This window comes from Erythrolamprus reginae, chromosome 10 (assembly GCF_031021105.1).
Source record: "Erythrolamprus reginae isolate rEryReg1 chromosome 10, rEryReg1.hap1, whole genome shotgun sequence".
In the NCBI taxonomy this organism is placed as follows: Eukaryota; Metazoa; Chordata; class Lepidosauria; order Squamata; family Dipsadidae; genus Erythrolamprus; species Erythrolamprus reginae.
The window spans coordinates 46,845,617-46,865,890 of NC_091959.1; the positions used below are offsets into that span (position 1 = coordinate 46,845,617).

Below are 20,274 nucleotides of genomic sequence, written 5' to 3' on the forward strand. Positions count from 1 at the left end.
TCTCCCAGGTTCCTAAGAGGTCAGGATTCGGCCAAGAGGACGAAAGACAGCCTCCCTCCCTCCGTCCGTCGGGTGCCTCGAGCGCACAAATGTGGCAAGGACTGATCCTGGTTATTATCCGTTCTCTCCCACCAGGAAGCGTGCAGAGTGGCAAAGCAGAGCCCAGTGACGAAGATGAGGAGACGGAATACTTCGATGCGATGGAAGACGCTGACGCTGTGGTCACAGTAGCAGAGCTCTCCAAACATCACCGGTGGGTTGGAAGCGTTGTCTGTGGCTCGCAGGGGTGTGTGAAACGTGATTTCATGGAGGGAGGCATCTGGATTGGGTTGGACTTCGCAGGGGTGGGGCTGGGCGTGGTGGGCATGGTCAGCTGGACATCACTCGTGTTGGGGACACCTGTGCTGACCAAGTGCAAACGTTAGGACTTCCCCGAGACCCTCCTTCACTTTCATTATGACCTTCTTTCCTTCCTTCCTTCCTTCCTTTCTTCTCTTCTTATTTTTCCTTCCTTTTTTCCATCCTTCCTTCCTATTATTCCTTTTTTCTTCGCTTCCTATTTTTCCTTCCTTCATTTTTTCCTTTTTTCCTTCCTTCCTACATTCCTATTCTTCCTTTCTTCCTATTTTTTCTGACTTCCTTTTTACCTACCTTCCTTCCTATTTTCACTTCCTTCCCTCCCTCGCTCCTTTCTATTCTTCCTTCCTCCCTCCCTTCCTCTCTCCACCTTTCCTTCCTTTCTATTTTTCCTTCTTTCCTTCCTATTCTTCCTTTCTTCTTTCGTTCCTTTTCCTCCTATTTTTCTTCCTTTCATTTTTCCTTCATATTTTCACTTCCTCCTTCCCTCCCTCCGTCCCTCCCTCCCTCCCCCCTTTCCTTATTTTCTATTTTTCCTTCCTTCTTTCATTCCTTCCCTTTTCCTTCCTTCCTTCCTGTTTTTCTTTCCTTCCCTCCCTCCCTCCTTTCTATGCTTTCTTCATTCCTACCTCCCCCTTTCCTATCTATCTATCTATCTATCTATCTATCTATCTATCTATCTATCATCTATCTCTCTCTCTCTCTATCTATCTATCTATCTATCTATCTAATCTTTCTATCTATCTATCTATCTAATCTATCTAATCTATCTATCTATCTAATCTTTCTATCTCTCTCTCTCTATCTATCTATCTCTCCCTATCTCTCTCTCTCTCTATATATATATATATATATATGTACCTATCTACCTATCTATCTGTCTCTCTGTCGTTCTCTCTATCTTTCTATCTATCTATCTCTCGCTCTATCTGTCTATCTCTCTATCTTATCTATTCTCTCTATCTATCTATCTATCTATCTATCTATCTATCTATCTAATCTCTCTCTCTCTACCTACCTACCTACCTACCCATCCATCCATCCATCCATCCATCCATCCATCCATGAAGTCCTATTCTTTCCAACCCTTCCTGCTTAGTGCCCCCCCCCCCCGCCTCTCTCCGCCCCCCACTGGGTTCTCAACCCTCCTGTCCTGCAGGGCAAAGTTGCCCATTGGTTGCCTAGACCCAGAGCTTGGAGAAACTGACCGGGTCGGAATGTCAGCTGGCGCATTTGCATACCGGAACCCCACCTCTGTTTGTGATCTTCTCAGGGTGGCCCCCGCTCGATGGGCCCTGCTGGGGGCAGCCTGGCCATGTTGGCCAGTGCATCAAGAGACCATGCCCCATAGCTTTTGGCATTGCCACTGTCACTTCTGTGTCCCCCACAGGCGCGCCAGCAGCAACATTAGTGTGGCCAGCGAGGGCTGTTCGAACGATTGGCACTTCAGTGGCAGCGTAAGTATCGCCAATGGCCGGCGTGAAAGCTAACACAACCCCGATAGTTGGAACCAAGATAGTTATCTAGTGGCTCCAAGCCTGGGTCTTCAAACCTTGCAGAAGGTGAGGAGGGTGGGGGAAGTACGAATATTTGGGGGCCGCCACAGAGAAGGCTCTTCCCCTAGGCCCAACCAAGCGACATTGTCTAGTTGCCGGGACCTGAAGAAGGCCGACTCTGTGGGGCCTGACCGGTTGCTTGGACTCATGAGGCAAAAGGTGGTCACTTCAAGGACATAAGGACATAGGAAGAGCCCTGCTGAATCGGGCCAAAGCCCATCGTGTCCAGCATTCTGTGTCCCACAGTGGCCCCCACAATTGTCCATGGGGATCTTGAGCAGAAAGAGAAGGCAAGACCCTCCCTTTCCCTGGACCCCCAACAAATGGTACTCAAGGGAACCCTGCCTGCCTCAACTAACATAGAGGCAGCACTTGGACATCCGTTTCAATAACCACCTATGATACACTTGGCATCCATGAATCTGTCTAATCCTGCCTTGAAGCTATCCAGGTTGATGCTGTCACGACCTCTTCTGGAAGGGAATCCCATCAAGCAAGGACCCTCTGGGTGAAGAAATATCTCCCTTGATTTGTCCTCACTTTCTTACCTGTGAGCTTTAGAGAGTTCCCCCTCGTCCTGGTATTGTGTGGTAGAGAAAATAATTTCTCTCTATCCACCTTTTCTATCCCATGCATGATTTTATACTTCGATCAAGTCCCCCCTTCAACGCCGTCTTTCAAGGCTGAAGAGACCAAGGCGTTGCAACCTGGTATCATAAGGGAGGGGGCTCCATTTCCTTGATCATACGTGTTGCCCCTTTTTTGCCCCTTTTCCATTTCCATTATGTCCTTCTTGAGGTGCGGTGACCAAGTAATCTGCCCCCATGCCATGTAGGGCTTTATAGGTCATAACCAACACTTTGAATTGCGTTCGGAAACCAATCCGCAGCCAATGCAGGCCGCAGAGGGTTGGATAAACGTGGGCGTATCTCCTACATCAGTGATGGCGAACCTATGGCATGGGGACCACATGTGGCCCGCGGAGCCATATCTGCTGGTACACGAGCCGTTGCCCTAGGCTCAGCTCCAACATGCATGTGTGTGCCGGCCAGCTGATTTTTGGCTCGCACAGGCTCTGGTAGGGCATTTTTGGCTTCCAGAGAGCCTCCAGGGGGATGAGGGAGGGCGTTTTTACCCTTCTGGGGAGGGCAAAACACCTACTGGGCCCACCAGAAAAATGGAATGAAATGAAATGGAATGGAATGGAATAGAATAGAATAGAATAGAATAGAATAGAATAGAATAGAATAGAATAGAATAGAATAGAATAGAATAGAATTTTATTGGCCAAGTGTGGTTGGACACACAAGGAAATTGTCTTTGGTGCAGATGCTCTCAGTGTACATAAAAGAAAAAGAGACATTTGTCAAGAATCATGTGGTACAACACTTAACGATGGTCATAGGGGTCAAATAAGCAATGAAGAAACAATATTAGTAAAAATCTTAAGATACAAGCAACCAGTTCCAGTCATACAGTCCTAAGTAGGAGGAAAAGGATGATAGGAATGATGAGAAAAACTAGTAGAAATAGAAGTGCAGATTTAGTAAAAAGTCTGACAATGATGAGGGAATTATTTGTTTAGCAGAGTGATGGCGTTGGGGGAAAAACTGTTCTTGTGTCTAGTTGTAATAGAACATATCAATGAAAGAATAGAAGAGATATAGGAATAGAAGAAAGGTATAGGAGATATAGGAGAGCAATAGGACAGGGGACGGAAGGCACCCTAGTGCACTTGTACTCGCCCCTTACTGACCTCTTAGGAATCTGGAGAGGTCAACCGTAGATAATCTAAGGGTAAAGTGTTGGGGGTTTGGGGATGACACTATGGAGTCCGGTAATGAGTTCCACGCTTTGACAACTCAGTTACTGAAGTCATATTTTTTACAGTCAAGTTTGAAGCGGTTAATATTAAGTTTAAATCTGTTGTGTGCTCTTGTGTTGTTGCGGTTGAAGTTGGAGTAGTCGCCGACAGGCAGGACGTTGCAGCATAGGATCTTGTGGGCAATACTTAGATCTTGTTTAAGGCGTCTTAGTTCTAGGCTTTCTAGGCCCAGGATTGAAAGTCTGGTCTCGTAGGGTGTTCTGTTTCGAGTGGAGGAGTGAAGGGCTCTTCTGGTGAGTCTTGTTTTGTCTTGGTATGCAGGGCTCTGTAGCGACGTTTTGAAGGTAGGAGTTGTGTCCAGGATGCGAGGGGTCAGTCAATATTTTCCACGCCCTCTTTTTGACTCGGTCCTCAATGGAAGGCAGGTTGGCAGCCATTGCTTTTTCTGCAGTTCTGATTCTCCTCTGAAGTCCGTGTCGGTCTTGTTGGGTTGCAGCACCAAACCAGACAGTTATAGAGGTGCAGATGACAGACTCAATGATTCCTCTGTAGAACTGGACCAACAACTCCTTGGGAGTTGGGAGACAGGCCATTTCTGGTTTGCAGAGGGCTGCTAGGGGGGGGAGTGAGCTGTTTTCGCCCTCCCCAGGCATTGAATTATGGGTGTGGACACTCATGCACGCACGATAGCTCTTTCTGCACCTGAGGGATAAAAGGTTCACCATCACTGTGCTAGATGGACCGGGCTGGATCTCTGCCTCTGGTACCGAGCCTTCTGCAGACTCCAGGCCTGGCCCACATTCAATTCAGTTCAGTTCAATTTATTAGATTTGTATGCCGCCCCTCTCCGAAGACTCGGGGCGGCTCACAACAACAATAAAAACAATATTCTAGCGAAAACAAATCTAATATTAAAAAGCGCATAAAAACCCTATCATATTTAAAAAGCAAACAACACATACATATCCAAACATAAATATTTTTAAAAAGCCTGGGGGAAAGGTGTCTCAACTCCCCCATGCCTGGCGGTATAGATGGGTCTTGAGTAATTTACGAAAGACAAGGAGGGTGGGGGCAGTTCTAATCTCTGGGGGGGAGTTGATTCCAGAGGGCTGGGGCCGCCACAGATAAGGCTCTTCCCCTGGGGCCCGCCAAACGACATTGTTTAGTCGACAGGACCCGGAGAAGGGACCTTATCGGTCACTGGGATTCGTGCGGTAGCAGGCAGTTCCGGAGGTACTCTGGTCCAATGCCATGTAGGCCTTGACATTATTATTTATTATTATTATTTATTGGATTTGTATGCCGCCCTTCTCCGCAGACTCGGGGCGGCTAACAACAGCAGTAAAACAGTACAACAAAATCCAATACTAAAAAGCAGTTAAAAACCCATTATATAAAAACCATACATACAAACATACCATACATAAAATTGTGAAGGCCTAGGGGGAAAGTGTATCTTAGTTCCCCCATGCCTGGCGGCAGAGGTGGGTTTTAAGCAGCTTACGAAAGGCAAGGAGGGTGGGGGCAATTCTAATCTCTGGGGGGAGTTGGTTCCAAAGGGTCGGGGCCACCACAGAGAAGGCTCTTCCTTTGGGTCCCGCCAAGCGACATTGGTTGACGGGACCCGGAGAAGACCCACTCTGTGGGACCTAACTGGTCGCTGGGATTCGTGCGGCAGAAGGCGGTCCCTGAGATAGTCTGGCCCGGTGCCATGAAGGGCTTTAAGGTCATAACCAACACTTTGAATTGTGACCGGAAACTGATCCTTAGCTGTCTGCCTCTGCGGCCAGTTTTGCAAGCCGCCTAACCACAGCAATGGTTCCTGACCTTGCATTCGATCCCTTCCAGACATTGGACGCCACCACGCACACTGCCCTTCGTTCGTCAAGCAAGCATGGATCGCTCCAGAAGCAGAGGCGCACTCACATCCCAGACAAGCCCAACTACAGCCTTAACCTCTGGAGCATCATGAAGAATTGCATCGGGAAAGAACTCTCCAAGATCCCCATGCCGGTAAGGGCTCCGTCCTTCCACCCCCCTTTGATGCGGGGGAGATTTTTTCCCCCTGTGGGCCTTGAGCTTTGGCACGTGGCCGGTCTCCACCTGAAGGCGAGAACGGTGAACGGACAAGAAAGGCAACATGGAACCGTCTCCTGCTGCATAGGGTAGGCCTTCACCAGGTCCAGTCGAAGTAAGCAATGCAGGTTGGCGGGGTGACGGAAGAAGGTAGGTAGGTGATTAGATAGATAGACAGACAGACAGACAGACAGACAGACAGACAGACAGACAGGGTAGGGTAGGTAGGTAGGTAGCTAGAGAGAGACAGACGGACAGACAGATAAGGTAGGGTAGGTAGGTAGATAGATAAATAGATAGGTAGGTAGGTAGAGAGAGAGAGAGACTGACAGACAGACAGGGTAGGGTAGGTAGGTAGCTAGAGAGAGACAGATGGACGGATAAGGTAGGGTAGGTAGGTAGATAGATAAATAGATAGGTAGGTAGAGAGAGAGAGAGACTTACAGACAGACGGATAGGGTAGGGTAGGTAGGTAGACGATGATAGAGAAAGAGAGAGAGACAGACAGACAGACAAACAGACATGTAGGTAGGTAGGTAGGTAGGTAGATAGATAGATAGATAGATAGATAGATAGATAGATAGATAGATAGATATAGATAGATAGATAGATAGTTGGTATGTAGGTAGGTAAATAGGTAGGTAGGTAGGTAGGTAGGTAGAGAGAGAGAGACCGGTAGGGTAGGGTAGGTAGGTAAATAGATAGGTGATAGATGGATGGATGAATAGATAGACAGACAGACAGACAGACAGAGATAGTTGGTACATAAGTAGGTAGATAGGTAGGTAGGTAGAGAGAGACAGACAGACAGACGAATAGGGTAGGTAGGTTGGTAGATAGATAGGAGATAGATAGATAGATGATAGATAGATTAGATAGATAGATAGATAGATAGATACAATAGTTAGATACAATAGATAGATAGATAGATAGATAGATAGATAGATAGATACAATAGATAGATAGATAGATAGATAGATAGATACAATAGATAGATAGATAGATAGATAGATACAATAGATAGATAGATAGATAGATAGATAGATACAATAGTTAGATACAATAGATAGATAGATAGATAGATAGATAGATAGATAGATAGATAGATAGATAGATAGATAGATAGATACAATAGATAGATACAATAGATAGATACAATAGATAGATAGATAGATAGATACAATAGATAGTGTTCTGTCTGGGTTCCCCCAGACCTCAACACCAACTGGAAAAAACAGCCAGACACTCTGGTAAAAGCCAAAAGTATTTTATAGCTGGAAAAAATAAACACAGAGGAAAACCTGTTCTTCTCAACAGACAGGCTATAATACGTTACAGCAGAGTCCTGATGTCCAGACAATACAGCAAGCTTCTTGCTGGCACCCCCCCCCCCAAGGTTTCAATAGTCAAAGGCACAAACCAGGATTCCAAGACGTCAAAGTTCACAGCCAGGTCCCAAGACTCTCAAAGATAAAACTCCACAAGCCAGGAAGGGTGGGTCTGCCTTTTAGCCTTTCCCAAGAGCACCACACCCAAACCCAGCTGTTGCCTCTTTAATGCTGAAAGTACTTAGCCAATTGATTTCTTCTCTGAGTAGCTCTTCTCTGTTGCAGATCAATTATGGCTTGTGCATTTTCCTCTAAGGCAGTGATTTTCAACCTTTTTTGAGCCGCGGCACATTTTTTACATTTTAAAATCCTGGGGCACACTCTCCTCTCTTTTTCCATCCTCCCCACCCTTGTGTGTGTATTTGTATACACACTTTTGAACCATTTCCAAAAACAGATGAGGGCTGGGGTGTTTTCTCTCTTATTCTTTGGGTGCTTTTTATCATATGCTTTAAATCAAGAGTCACTTCTCTCTTTCTTTTGTTTCTCTCTCTTTCCTCTCATTCTCTGTCTCAATCATTTTCTCATTTCCCTTTTTGCTCCCCTTTTTCCTAATTTCTCTCTCTCTCTCCCTTCCTCTCCTTTTCTCTCTCTCTCTCTTGCTTTCTCTCTCTCTCTCTCTTGCTTGCTTTCTCTCTGACACTTGCTTTCTCTCTCTTTTCATTCTCCATCTTGCTTTCTTTCTCTCTCTCTCTCTATCTCTCTCTTTTTTTCTCTCTTGCTTTCTTTCTTTCTCTCTCTCTCTCTCACACACACACACTCACTCTCTCTGCAAAAAGTTGCGAGACCGGAACCTGAGCTTCCTTCTTCGCGGCACACCTGACCATGTCTCACGGCACACTAGTGTGCCACGGCACACTGGTTGAAAAACACTGCTCTAAGGAATCCAGGCTGCTTGCTGGGGAGAGCTCCCTCTGGTGGGACTCTGGCTGTCCTCCCTCTTCTTCAGCCTGGGATTCCTCCTCCTCGTCTGCCTGCACCTCCTGTTCCTCATCCTCTCCCTCTGAGCTGGAAACCGACAGAAGATCAGCCGTTCCCTGAGGGGCCTCAGACGGAACCACAACAGATAGATAGATAGATAGATAGATAGATAGATAGATAGATAGATAGATAGATAGATAGATAGATAGATAGATGGATTATAGGTAGGTAGCTAGGTAGATAGCTACTTCCCTTTTTCAAAACACCAAAAACACCCAGCAAATCGACTCTAAAAAAAGAACTCTCTTTTTTCAAGAGGTTTTTTTTTTTATCCCAAGATATTGCGTTCCATAAATAACCCCCCCAATCCAATATCTTCGCTTTGACAGCCCAGTAAAACTTCAGCAAGGCAGCTGCCAAAGCGAAACATTATAAATCTGCCGGTGAGACGCCTGTGGCAGCCTCCCGATTAAAGGAGCCACGCTGGGAAGTGTTGGAAACCGTAATGGCCCTTTTGACGCGACATTAAATCTTCCTGGCCCTCCGCGGGACTGTTTGTGCCGACTGTCGGCACACTCGGGTGCGTTTGGGCCAGCGTATTTATTTCTGGAGCTTGTGCTTCCTCCGTCTTCCTTGAGTGACCTTGTGGATCCGAAGAATCCAGTTGTGACCAGCGGCTGGCTTTTTCATCCGCCCCCTTGGCTCTTTTATCCCTTTTTTTGTTTTAATAGAAAATGTTTATTTACAAATACATTTATTTATTTGTTTGTTTGTTTATTAATTAGATTTGTATGCCGTCCCTTCCAACTCAGTTATTCTATGTTCTATGTTTTTATTCTTCCTTAGCAATGGTGCTTAGTCACCCAGAGTCTCCCGGTAGTTGGGCGGCATATAAATTAGATTAAAATTAAAATTAAACTAAACTAAATTAAATTATGAATGAATGAATGAATGAATGAATGCATGCACAAATGGTGGGTTTTCTCAAACAAGGGGTTGGTCTACAAGACCTCTGGGGTTCCCTTCCAACTCTGTTTATTTATTTATTTTATTTATTTATTAGATTTGTATGCCGCCCCTCTCCATAGACTCGGGGCGGCTCACAACAGAATAAAACAGTTCATGACAAATCTAATAATTTACAATTTAAAATATTTTAAAAACCCCATTATTAAGCAGACATACGTACAAACATACCATACATAAACTGTAAAGGCCCGGGGGAGATATCTCAGTTCCCCCATGCCTGACGGCAAAGGTGGGTTTTGAGGAGTTTACGAAAGGCAAGGAGGGTGGGGGCAGTTCTAATCTCTGGGGGGAGTTGGTTCCAGAGAGTCGGGGCTGCCACAAAGAAGGCTCTTCCCCTGGCTCCTGCCAGACGACATTGTTTAGTTGACGGGACCCAGAGAAGGCCAACTCTGTGGGACCTAACGGGTCGCTGGGATTCGTGCGGCAGAAGGCGGTCTCGGAGATATTCTGGTCCGATGCCATGAAGGGCTTTATAGGTCATAACCAACACGTTGAATTGTGACCGGAAACTGATCGGCAACCAATGTAGACTGCGGAGTGTTGGTGTGACATGGGCATACCTTGGGAAGCCCATGATTGCTCTCGCAGCTGCATTCTGCACGATCTGAAGTTTCCGAACACTTTTCAAAGGTAGCCCCATGTAGAGAGCATTACAGTAGTCGAGCCTCGAGGTGATGAGGGCATGAGTGACTGTGAGCAGTGACTCCCTGTCCAATTCGGGTCGCAACTGGTGCACCAGGCGAACCTGTGCGCACGCCCCCCTTGCCACAGCTGAAAGATGTTTCTCTAATGTGAGCTGTGGATCGAGGAGGACGCCCAAGTTGCGGACCCTCTCCGAGGGGGTCAATAATTCCCCCACCAGAGTGATGGACGGAAAGATGGAATTGTCCTTGGGAGGCAAAACCCACAGCCACTCCGTCTTATCAGAACATTTAAAAAACAATGGACGTGATAAGTCAGTTTACATTTCTCGTGATATTCATTCCTGATTGATCGATTAATTAATTAATGATTAATGGCTGTGAAAATATTGACTGACCCCCTCGCATCCTGGACGTAAACTGTTTCAACTCCTACCCTCAAAACGTCGCTACAGAGCACTGCACACCAAGACAACTAGACACAAGAAGTTTTTTCCCCCGAATGCCATCACTCTGCTAAACAAATAATTCCAGGGTAATAATTCTCGACTCTAGGGGGCGGTGTTCAGCCCTGTTTCTTCGCCAAGCGAGCCGGCGTTGTCTGAAAGACGCTTCTGTGCTTTGCATTTTATAATGCCCTGGTCCAATCAGGTTGCAGTTTACACTCTATGACTCAGCATTCATTACTGTTTAACATGCCGACATCCTTCTTTTACAGTATAGGATAACATAATGGGATGTCACCCAGGATTGAACTACAGTGGCACCTCTACCTATGAACGCCTCTACTTAACGAACTTTTCTAAATAAGAAACGGGTGTTCAAGATTTTTTTGCCTCTTCTCAAGAATCATTTTTTACTTATAAACCCGAGCCTCCGAAACTGTAACCGGAAAAGGCAGGGAGAAGCCTCCGTGGGGCCTCTCTAGGAATCTCCTGGGAGGAAACAGGGCCGGAAAAGGCAGAGAGAAGCCTCCGTGGGACCTCTCTAGGAATATCGTGGGAGGAAACGGCCGGACAAAGCGGGGAGAAGCCTCCGTGGGACCTCTCTAGGAATCTCCTGGGAGGAAACATGGCTGGAAAAGGCAGGGAGAAGCCTCCATGGGGCCTCTCTGGGAATCTCCTGGGAGGAAACAGGGCCGGAAAAGGTGGGGAGAAGCCTCCATGGGGCCTCTCTAGGAATCTCCTGGGAGGAAAGATGGCTGGAAAAGGCAGGGAGAAGCCTCCATGGGGCCTCTCTAGGAATCTCCTGGGAGGAAACAGGGCCGGAAAAGGTGGGGAGAAGCCTCCATGGGGCCTCTCTAGGAATCTCCTGGGAGGAAACAGGGCCTCCATCCTCCCTGCGGTTTCCCCAATCGCACGCCTTATTTGCTTTTACATTGATTCCTATGGGAAAAATTGCTTCTTCTTACAAACTGTTCTACTTAAGAACCTGGTCACGGAACGAATTAAGTTCGTAAGTAGAGGTTCCATTGTAATCCTTGACATTCCTTCCCAGGACTGGAGCCCCCCCATTAACCCTCCTTTCCTGCCCTCCCTCTTCCCTACAGATCAACTTCAACGAGCCCCTCTCGATGCTGCAGAGGCTGACGGAGGACCTGGAGTACCACGAGCTGCTGGACCGAGCGGTCAAGTGCGAGAACGCCATCGAGCAGATGTGCTTCGTGGCCGCCTTCTCGGTGTCTTCCTACTCGACCACCGTCCAACGGACCGCCAAGCCCTTCAACCCCCTTCTGGGCGAGACCTTCGAATTGGACCGCTTGGAGGAGCTCGGCTTCCGTTCGATCTGCGAGCAGGTGAGCTGAAGGCCCGCGGGGGGGGGGGCAGATAAGGGGTCAGGGGAAAGGGAAGGCCAGGTGTGGTAGGGCCAGGTGTGGTAGAGTCATAAGCCAAGGACTATTCATACTGGAATTCTTCTTTACCTCTTTACTTCCCCTCCCAGTCATCTCAATAAATCTTGCTAAAGAGAATCACCTACAGTTTTAGGTAGTGGATGCCATCCAGGTGTGTTTCTCCTCTCCAGGTGAGCCATCACCCACCAGCAGCTGCTCACCACGTGTACTCCCGGCGAGGCTGGACGCTGCGGCAGGAGATCACCATTGCCAGCAAGTTCCGTGGCAAATACCTTTCCATCATGCCACTGGGTGAGTAAACGGAGTGGGGCGGTGGCCTAGAGGCGGAGCTCTCGCCTCGCGATCGGGAGGCTGTGAATTCGATTCTTGGTAGAGGCAGATATTTCTCTCTCTCTGGGCATGCTCAGAATATATCTGCTGAACGAAACTCCGTAGTTATTCTGTCGGACTCTCTGGTAGAATCCTCCCAAAAATTCACAGGTACAAATTTCAGACACACACACGTTTGAAAATTCAAAACAATGTTCTTTATAATGAAAATTCACTTAAACCAAGCCCTCTTTTGGTATAGCAAAAAGCACTCGTCTCCAAACAAACTGGTAATTTGTACAAGTCCCTGATCAGTTCTGTGATACTTAGCTTGCAGCTGTGAGGCAATTCACAGTCCTTCTTCTTTCACAAAGTGAAACACACTTTGCCCTGGTTTAGTTTCAAAGCGGGGAAACATCAGCACACAAAAAGTCAAAGTCAGTAAAGCAGTCACGAAACACAACAATCAGATAATCCTCCACAATGGCCAAACCTACAGGCTGCTCATTATAGCAGCCTCACTAATGACCACAGCCCCACCCAACCACAGGTGGCCTCATTTTCTTTGATAGTAATCTCTCAGTTGTTGTTGCCTATGCATCGCTCTCCGCATGCGTGGCTGTATCATTAACTCTTGTTCTGAATCCAAGGAGGAGCTAGAGAATTGATCTCCTTCTGAGCTGTCTGCCCCACTTTCCTCCTCCCTGTCACTCATGTCTTCTTGGTCAGAGGAGCCTTCATCAGCAGATTCCACCGGAGGCAAAACAGGCCTGCAGCATGTGGATGTCTCCCCCACATCCACAGTCCTTGGGGCAGGAGCTGGGCCAGAGCTAACCGCAACAGTAGTGGGGACAGGGAGGGTATCCAGCCATTAAAAACACCCCATTCACACTCCATTCACTAGCACAGTCATCCCCATCTTCAAAAAGAAAGATTCCAGTCTAGTAGGAAACTATAGACCAATTTCCCTATGTTGCGTCACGTACAAAGTCATGGAATCAATCATAAACTAATCCATTACTTTCACCCTAGAAACTGACAACCTACTCTCTAAAAAAAACAACAATTTGGTTTCAGAAAAAAATATATCCTGTGACCTGCCACTCCTACACTTCAAAAACATATGGACTACACATCTCGATCAGGGCAAATCAATAGAGGCAATTTACATAGGCTTCTGTAAAGCCTTCGACTCAGTGGTTCACGATAAATGACTTCTGAAAACCGAAATCCTGCGACATTTCTGGACTGGATAACTGCATTCTTGTCAAACAGACAACAAGTGGTCAAAATAGGGAGCGCCTTATCTAATCCCGTTTCATTCCCTATCACACCTTTTATCTGTTAATCTGTTCGTGCAATTCGAATCGGCAAAAAGCCCATTAAGCTTCACCAGCGATAACCCTTTGTCTCTGTGTATAGAGATCTATATTTATATTTTTAACCGTAGGCTAAAATTTTTCTCCCGTTCCGCTCAGGCACCATCCATCTCGAATTCCACTCCAGCGGCAACCACTACATCTGGCAAAAAGTCACGTCCACAGTCCACAATATTATCGTAGGGAAACTCTGGATTGACCAGGTAAGGACGAGCCCCATCCTGCAGGGCTGTTCAAATCTTTCCCCAAACAAGGAGACACAAATGCTTATGGGTGTTGTGATTTCTCTCTCTCACTCTCTCACTCTCTCTCTCTAATCTATCTATCTATCTATCTATCTATCTATATCTATCTATCTATCTATCTATCTAATATATCTATCTATCTATCTATGTAATCTATCTATGTAATCTATCTATCTTATCTTATCTATCTATCTATCTATCTATCTATTTAATATATCTATATATCTATCTATCTATCTACTATATCTATCTATCTAATATATCTATCTATGTAATCTATCTATCTATCTTATCTATCTATCTATCTATCTATCTATCTATCTAATATATCTATCTATCTATCTAATATATCTATCTATCTATCTATATCTATCTATCTATCTATCTATCTATGTAATCTATCTTATCTTATCTATCTATCTATCTATCTATCTATCTATCTATCTATCTATCTATCTATCTATCAACAAATAATTCCCTCAACATTATTAGACTTTCTACTAAATCTGCACTTCTATTCTACTAGTTTTTCTCATCATTCCTATCACCCATTTCCTCCCATGTTGACTGTATGACTGTAACCTGTTGCTTATATCCTAAGATTTTTATTAATATTGCTTCTTCATTGCTTATTTGACCCCTATGACAATCATTAAGTGTTGTACCACATGATTCTTGACAAATGTGCACCAAGACAAATTCCTTGTGTGTCCAATCACACTTGGCCAATAAAATTCTATTCTATTCTATTCTATTCTATTCTATTTATTTATTTATTTGGAGCATTGCATTTTAAATCTTTTTTAAAAAATTGAAAGAAAAGAAATTCATTTTCCCTTGATTCTGGTTTCTGTCGATGTGAATAATGGGGCAAATTCTCTTTCTTTTATCCAGTCCGGTGACATAGAAATCCTCAATCACAAATCAAAAGACAAATGCCACCTGAAGTTCACACCTTACAGCTACTTCTCCAGAGATATCCCGCGGAAGGTAACTTACAGATGCACAAAGTCCCTGTGCTTCGAAATGCACACCTAGGACAAATGCCTTGTCATTTAATTTAATCGATTTGACTTCTATCCCGTCCAATCCCATGGGACTCGTTTTTTCTCTTGGATTGGCCTGTGTATGGGTCAGTTAAGCCAGGGGTCCCTAATTCCTGGTCTGTGGACTGCCACCGGCCCACGGTAGCTGAGAAACCGAGCCATGCTACTTCTGCTGATGGCCAGCTGCTAGCAGTTTGGCAGATCGAATCCCAGTAGGCTCAAGGTTGACTCAGCCTTCCATCCTCGCAAGGTTGGTAAAATGAGGACCCAGATTTTTGGGGGCAATAGATGCTTACTCTCTGTATAAAGCTCTTAGAGAGGGCTGTGAAAGCACTTCCTTCCTTCCTTCCTTCCCTCCATCCATCCATCCCCTTCCTTCCTTCCTTCCTTCCTTCTTACCTCTCTCCCTCCCTTCCTGACTCAAGGTTCACTCAGCCTTCCATCCTTCTAAGGTAAACCGCTTAGAGAGGGCTGTAAAGCACTGTGAAGCGTTATATAAGTCTAAGCAGTATTGCCCTTCCTTCCTTCCTTCCTTCCTTCCTTCCATCCATCCATCCCCTTCCTTTCCTTTCCTTCCTTCCTTCCATCCATCCATCCCCTTCCTTCCTTCCTTCCATCCATCCATCCATCCATCCCCTTCCTTCCTTCCATCCATCCATCCATCCATCCATCCCCTTCCTTCCTTCCCTCCATCCATCCATCGATCCATCCCCTTCCTTCCTTCCTTCCTTCCTTCCTTCCTTCCATCCATCCATCGATCCATCCCCTTCCTTCCTTCCTTCCTTCCATCGATCCATCGATCCATCGATCCATCCCCTTCCTTCCTTCCTTCCATCCATCCATCGATCCATCCATCCCCTTCCTTCCTTCCTTCCTTCCATCCATCCATCGATCCATCGATCCATCCCCTTCCTTCCTTCCTTCCTTCCTTCCTTCCATCCATCCATCGATCCATCGATCCATCCCCTTCCTTCCTTCCTTCCTTCCATCGATCCATCGATCCATCGATCCATCGATCCATCCCCTTCTTTCCTTCCTTCCTTCCATCCATCCTTCCATCCTTCCTTCCTTCCTTCTTTCCTTCCTCCATGTTGACTCAACCTTCCATCCTTCCAAGGTTGGCAAAATGAGGACCCAGGCTGTTGGGGGCAATATGCTTACTCTCTGTAAACCGCTTAGAGAGGGCTGTAAATAAGTCCAAATGCTGTTGCTATTGCTTGTAGACTTACCTGTAGAGTTGATTTCTACCCACTGGGGGCTGACAGTCCTCCCCCCTCCCAACAAACCCCTTCCTTCTCCTGCTGCTCTTCCCCAGGTGACGGGCGTGGTGATGGACGCCCACGGCAACGAGCGCTACGTCATGTCCGGCACGTGGGACGAGAAGATGGAGTGTTCCAAGATCATAGAGGCCAGCCAAGGGAACTCCATTGCGGAAGGGAAGCTTCCGAGAACACTCTACCAGACCTTGTCCCCCAAAGTGCTGTGGAAGAAATACCCACTCCCGTGAGTCCTCCCTACAGGCTTGGGGGCTTCAGGGTTGACCAGCTATGGCAGGGATGGTGGCACGCGGAGCCATATCTGCTGGCACGCGAGCCATTGCCCTAGCTCAGCTCCATTGTGCGTGTGTGTGCCGGCCAGCTGATTTTTGGCTCGCACAGAGGCCCTGGGAGGGCGTTTTTGGCTTCCAGGGAGCCTCCAGAGTGATGGTAGAGGGCGTTTTTACCATCCATGGTGCGAGGGAAGCCTGGGGAGGGCGAAACACGAGTGTTGGGAAACAGGCCATTTCTGACCTCCAGAGGGCCTCTGCGGGGTGGGGGAATCTGTTTCACCCTCCCCAGCCATTGGGCACTCGCGGATTCGCGATAGCGACCTGCACACTCTTTCGGCACCCAAGAAATGGTGGTTCAACGAATATCGATGACCAAATGATGTCCGTGCGCAAGAGAGCACCTGGTGGTGCCACCCACCCATCTCACTAAAGGCCACTCCCGGTTCTTCCTTCCCCAGGGAGAACGCCGAAAACATGTACTACTTCTCTAAATTGGCGCTAACCCTCAATGAGCCGGAAGACGGCGTCGCTCCCACCGACAGCCGCCTTAGGCCCGACCAGCGGCTGATGGAGAACGGCAAGTGGGACGAGGCCAACATGGAGAAACAGCAGCTGGAAGAGAAACAACGGGCGGTGCGCCGGCACCGGGAAGTCGAAGCAGCTGGCGCACTGGTGGAAGGTACCGGGAAGAGACCCTTTTAGATCGGCAGGTCGGGGTTAAAAGGAAGCGGCCCTGGGATGTTTGCCAGTGTTGGGTTCCTACCTGGACGGGGGGCTGGGGGACATTCCGGTAGCAAAAACGGAGCTGTACGTACGACTATGGGTGACCGGCGGGCGGGTGGGTGCATCGGAGCAAGATTTGGCTTCTGCACATGCTCAGGAAACAAATCTTTTGAGAAAACCTCCTCGGGTCCTGAATGATTCTGAAGAGGAAGAGCGAGGTTCAGTGGGCCGGAGGGTTGCCGGAGGAAGCTGATGCCGAGAGTGAGGCAGACAGTGACCGGGGAGAGCCTGAGGGGGCCTGATGTGACAATGGGAGATTGGTCTCTGTCAGAAAGTGAGGAAGACATGTTAGTGGAAAATAAGTGGATTAACCTATGCTATAGAAGAATGATTAGATTAGATTAGATTTATTGGATTTATATGCCACCCCTCTCCGCAGACTCGGGGCGGCTCACAACAATGGCAAAAACAGTACATAGTAACAAATCTAATACTTAGTAATCTAAATTACAGTTTTAAGTTAAAAAAATTCATAAAAACAAGCCCAATATATATAAAAAACAAGCACACAATCAATCACACACCAAAACAACATGGGCAAGGGGGAGATGTTTCAATTCCCCCATGCCTGACGGCAGAGGTGGGTTTTAAGAAGTTTACAAAAGGCAGGGAGGGTGGGGGCAATCCTAATCTCTGGGGGGAGCTGGTTCCAGAGGGCCGGGGCCGCCACAGAGAAGGCTCTTCCCCTGGCTCCTGCCAGACGACATTGTTTAGTTGACGGGACCCGGAGAAGGCCAACTCTGTGGGACCTAACGGGTCGCTGGGATTCGTGCGGCAGAAGGCGGTCGCGGAGATATTCTGGTCCAGTGCCATGAAGGGCTTTATAGGTCATAACCAACACTTTGAATTCTGACCGGAAACTGATCGGCAACCAATGCAGACTGAGGAGTGTTGGTGTAACATGGGCATATTTAGAGAAGCCCATGATTGCTCTCGCAGCTGCATTCTGCACGATCTGGAGTTTCCGAACACTTTTCAAAGGTAGCCCCATGTAGAGAGCGTTACAGTTGTCGAGCCCCGAGGTGATGAGGGCATGAGTGACTGTGAGCAGTGACTCCCGGCCCACATAGAGCCACAACTGGTGCACCAGGCGAACCTGGGCAAACGCCCCCCTTGCCACAGCTGAAAGATGGTTCTCTAATGTGAGCTGTGGCTAGAAGGTGAGAGGAGATCCAGTAATTTTTCCGGGTTCTTAAGTAGAAAATGGTTCTTAAGAAGAGGCAAAAGACCTTGAACACCTGGTTCTTATCTAGAAAAGTTCTTAATCCCAGCGACCATTAGGTCCCACAGAGTGGGCCTTCTCCGGGTCCCGTCCCTCTGGAACCAACTCCCCCCAGAGATTAGAGCTGCCCCTACTCTCCTTGCCTTTCGGAAGCTCCTTAAGACCCACCTTTGTCGTCAGGCATGGGGGAACTGAGACATCTCCCCTGGGCATATACAGTTTATGAATGGTATGTTTGTACGTATGTTTGTTTAGTACATGGGGTTTTTAAAATATTTTAAACTACAATTTAGATTTGTTATGAATTGTTTTATTCTGTTGTGAGCCGCCCCGAGTCTGCGGAGAGGGGCGGCATACAAATCTAAATAATAAATAAAATAAATAAAATAAATTAAGTAGAGGCATTCTTAGGTAGAGGTACCACTGGGTCCTGTTTGAGTGAAATAAAGAGTGGGTTTTATTACGAAGAAGTGATTTTCCGGGAATCGGAATTTATCGGAAGCCCGCGAGCAGAATACTAACAGGGCTGTACCCCCCACGCCCCCACCCCGCTTCCTTTGCAGGCAAGGACTACAAAGGATACATCCCGCTGTGGTTTGAGAGGAAGGTGGATCCGGTGACGGGGGAGTTGATGTGCGTCTACAAGGGCGGCTACTGGGAGAGCAAACAGAAACAGGACTGGAGCCAGTGTCCTAGCATCTTCTGAGCTGGGCTCGTCGAGTGCCGGGTGAAGACCTCCGCAATCCGCGGCGGGACGGAAGGACCGGTCGCCGAGGAAGCGCCCTTCGGGGGTAGTAGTAGTAGCCCCACGCGCCCCTTTCCCTCCCCGGCCGCCATTTCGGAGAACCGCGCAGAGATTCAAATAAACCCCGAATTGAAACAAAAACAAACAAAAAGCAAAAACAAAAACAAAGAGTAAGACGAGGCAAACCAAACAGGGATTTCCAAAAAAAGAGAAGAAGCTATTTTTATGCACTAATAAAATGGCGTATGATTTTTTTAAGTGACTTTTTTAAGCTTACCAATTAGGATTGAGACGGGAGGGATTTTTTTTTCTTCTTCTCCTTTAAAAAAAACCCCACCTGCCTCGGGGGTTGGCGGTCGGCTTCTCTTTCGAGGCCTCGGTTTCGCTAACCCGGGCTCCGAGTTCCAAAGATGTAGTGGAAATGGTGAGCGTTTCAGGACTTTTGCCCCCTTCCCTCCCAACCCGATTTCTCATTTCTACGCGGGAATTCACCATACTTTTAATTTGCAAATAATCCAATCCCCCCCCCCTCCTCAAGTTGCAGGCAGTTCCATCCACCCTCTTGGGAGAACCCTCAAAAATTATCCGGGGGGGATGCCAGAGTTGGGGGATGGGAGGAAACCAGTTCTCTGGTTTGGAAACAGCTGGTCCTTCTTACAATTAGCGTTTAGACTTATATACCGCTTCGTAGTGCTTTTACAGCCCTCTCTGAGCGGTTTATAGAGTCGGCATATATTGCCCCCAGCAACCTGGGTCCTCATTTGACCCACCTCGCAAGGACGGAAGGCTGAGTCAACCTTGAGCCTGGTGAGATTCGAACTGCCAAATTGCAGGCAGCCAGCAGTCAGAGGAAGTAACCTGCAGTACCACCTTCTAACCACAGCTCTTATTTTGAAATTTGTCCTCCTCCTCTGCCCACCGCTGAGCATTTTTTGAAGCCCCCACCCTGGAAATTGATGGCTTTTTTTTCATTCCGAAGATGGATTTAAACCCAGGGAGGAGAAATATTCTTTACGTTCCCAGGAAGGATTTTTCTCTCCTGTTTTAAAAACATTTGGAGAACAGGGAAGGTGGCCGGGCAGAATCAGGCCTCCTGGCTGCTTTCTCCTTTATGTGAGTATTCAAAATAATCGAATTGCAGCCGTTTTGGCCAGCATCCCTGCTGGCAGGGGGATTCTGGGGGGCTACAGCAGCCCCCTTTAATCCGAGGGCATTAGGTTCTTGCTCCGGCTGCTGTGCTTTGGGGCTCTTAGCACATTGCCGCCTGTCAGGGGGGCGGGTCCCACTTAACCCTCCTTAGCAGTTCACATCACGCCTGCGTAGGCGTTTTTTTGCCAGCCGCGCGACC

At 47.3% G+C, this 20,274-nt stretch overlaps 1 protein-coding gene across 1 annotated transcript in view; it reads left to right on the forward strand.

Annotated features, from left to right (window-relative positions):
- The window catches only part of OSBP2 (oxysterol binding protein 2), a 60,073-nt gene extending 40,889 nt beyond the window's left edge, over positions 1 to 19,184 (forward strand). Inside the window, exons 5-14 of the mRNA XM_070763138.1 lie at positions 136 to 253; positions 1,748 to 1,814; positions 5,590 to 5,754; positions 11,346 to 11,591; positions 11,819 to 11,939; positions 13,436 to 13,539; positions 14,476 to 14,571; positions 15,943 to 16,130; positions 16,635 to 16,855; positions 18,745 to 19,184. Coding sequence (XP_070619239.1) covers positions 136 to 253; positions 1,748 to 1,814; positions 5,590 to 5,754; positions 11,346 to 11,591; positions 11,819 to 11,939; positions 13,436 to 13,539; positions 14,476 to 14,571; positions 15,943 to 16,130; positions 16,635 to 16,855; positions 18,745 to 18,887 — 1,469 coding nt within the window. The 3' untranslated portion in view covers positions 18,888 to 19,184. The remainder of the gene's footprint in view (positions 1 to 135; positions 254 to 1,747; positions 1,815 to 5,589; positions 5,755 to 11,345; positions 11,592 to 11,818; positions 11,940 to 13,435; positions 13,540 to 14,475; positions 14,572 to 15,942; positions 16,131 to 16,634; positions 16,856 to 18,744) is intronic.
- Positions 19,185 to 20,274: the final 1,090 nt, after the last annotated feature.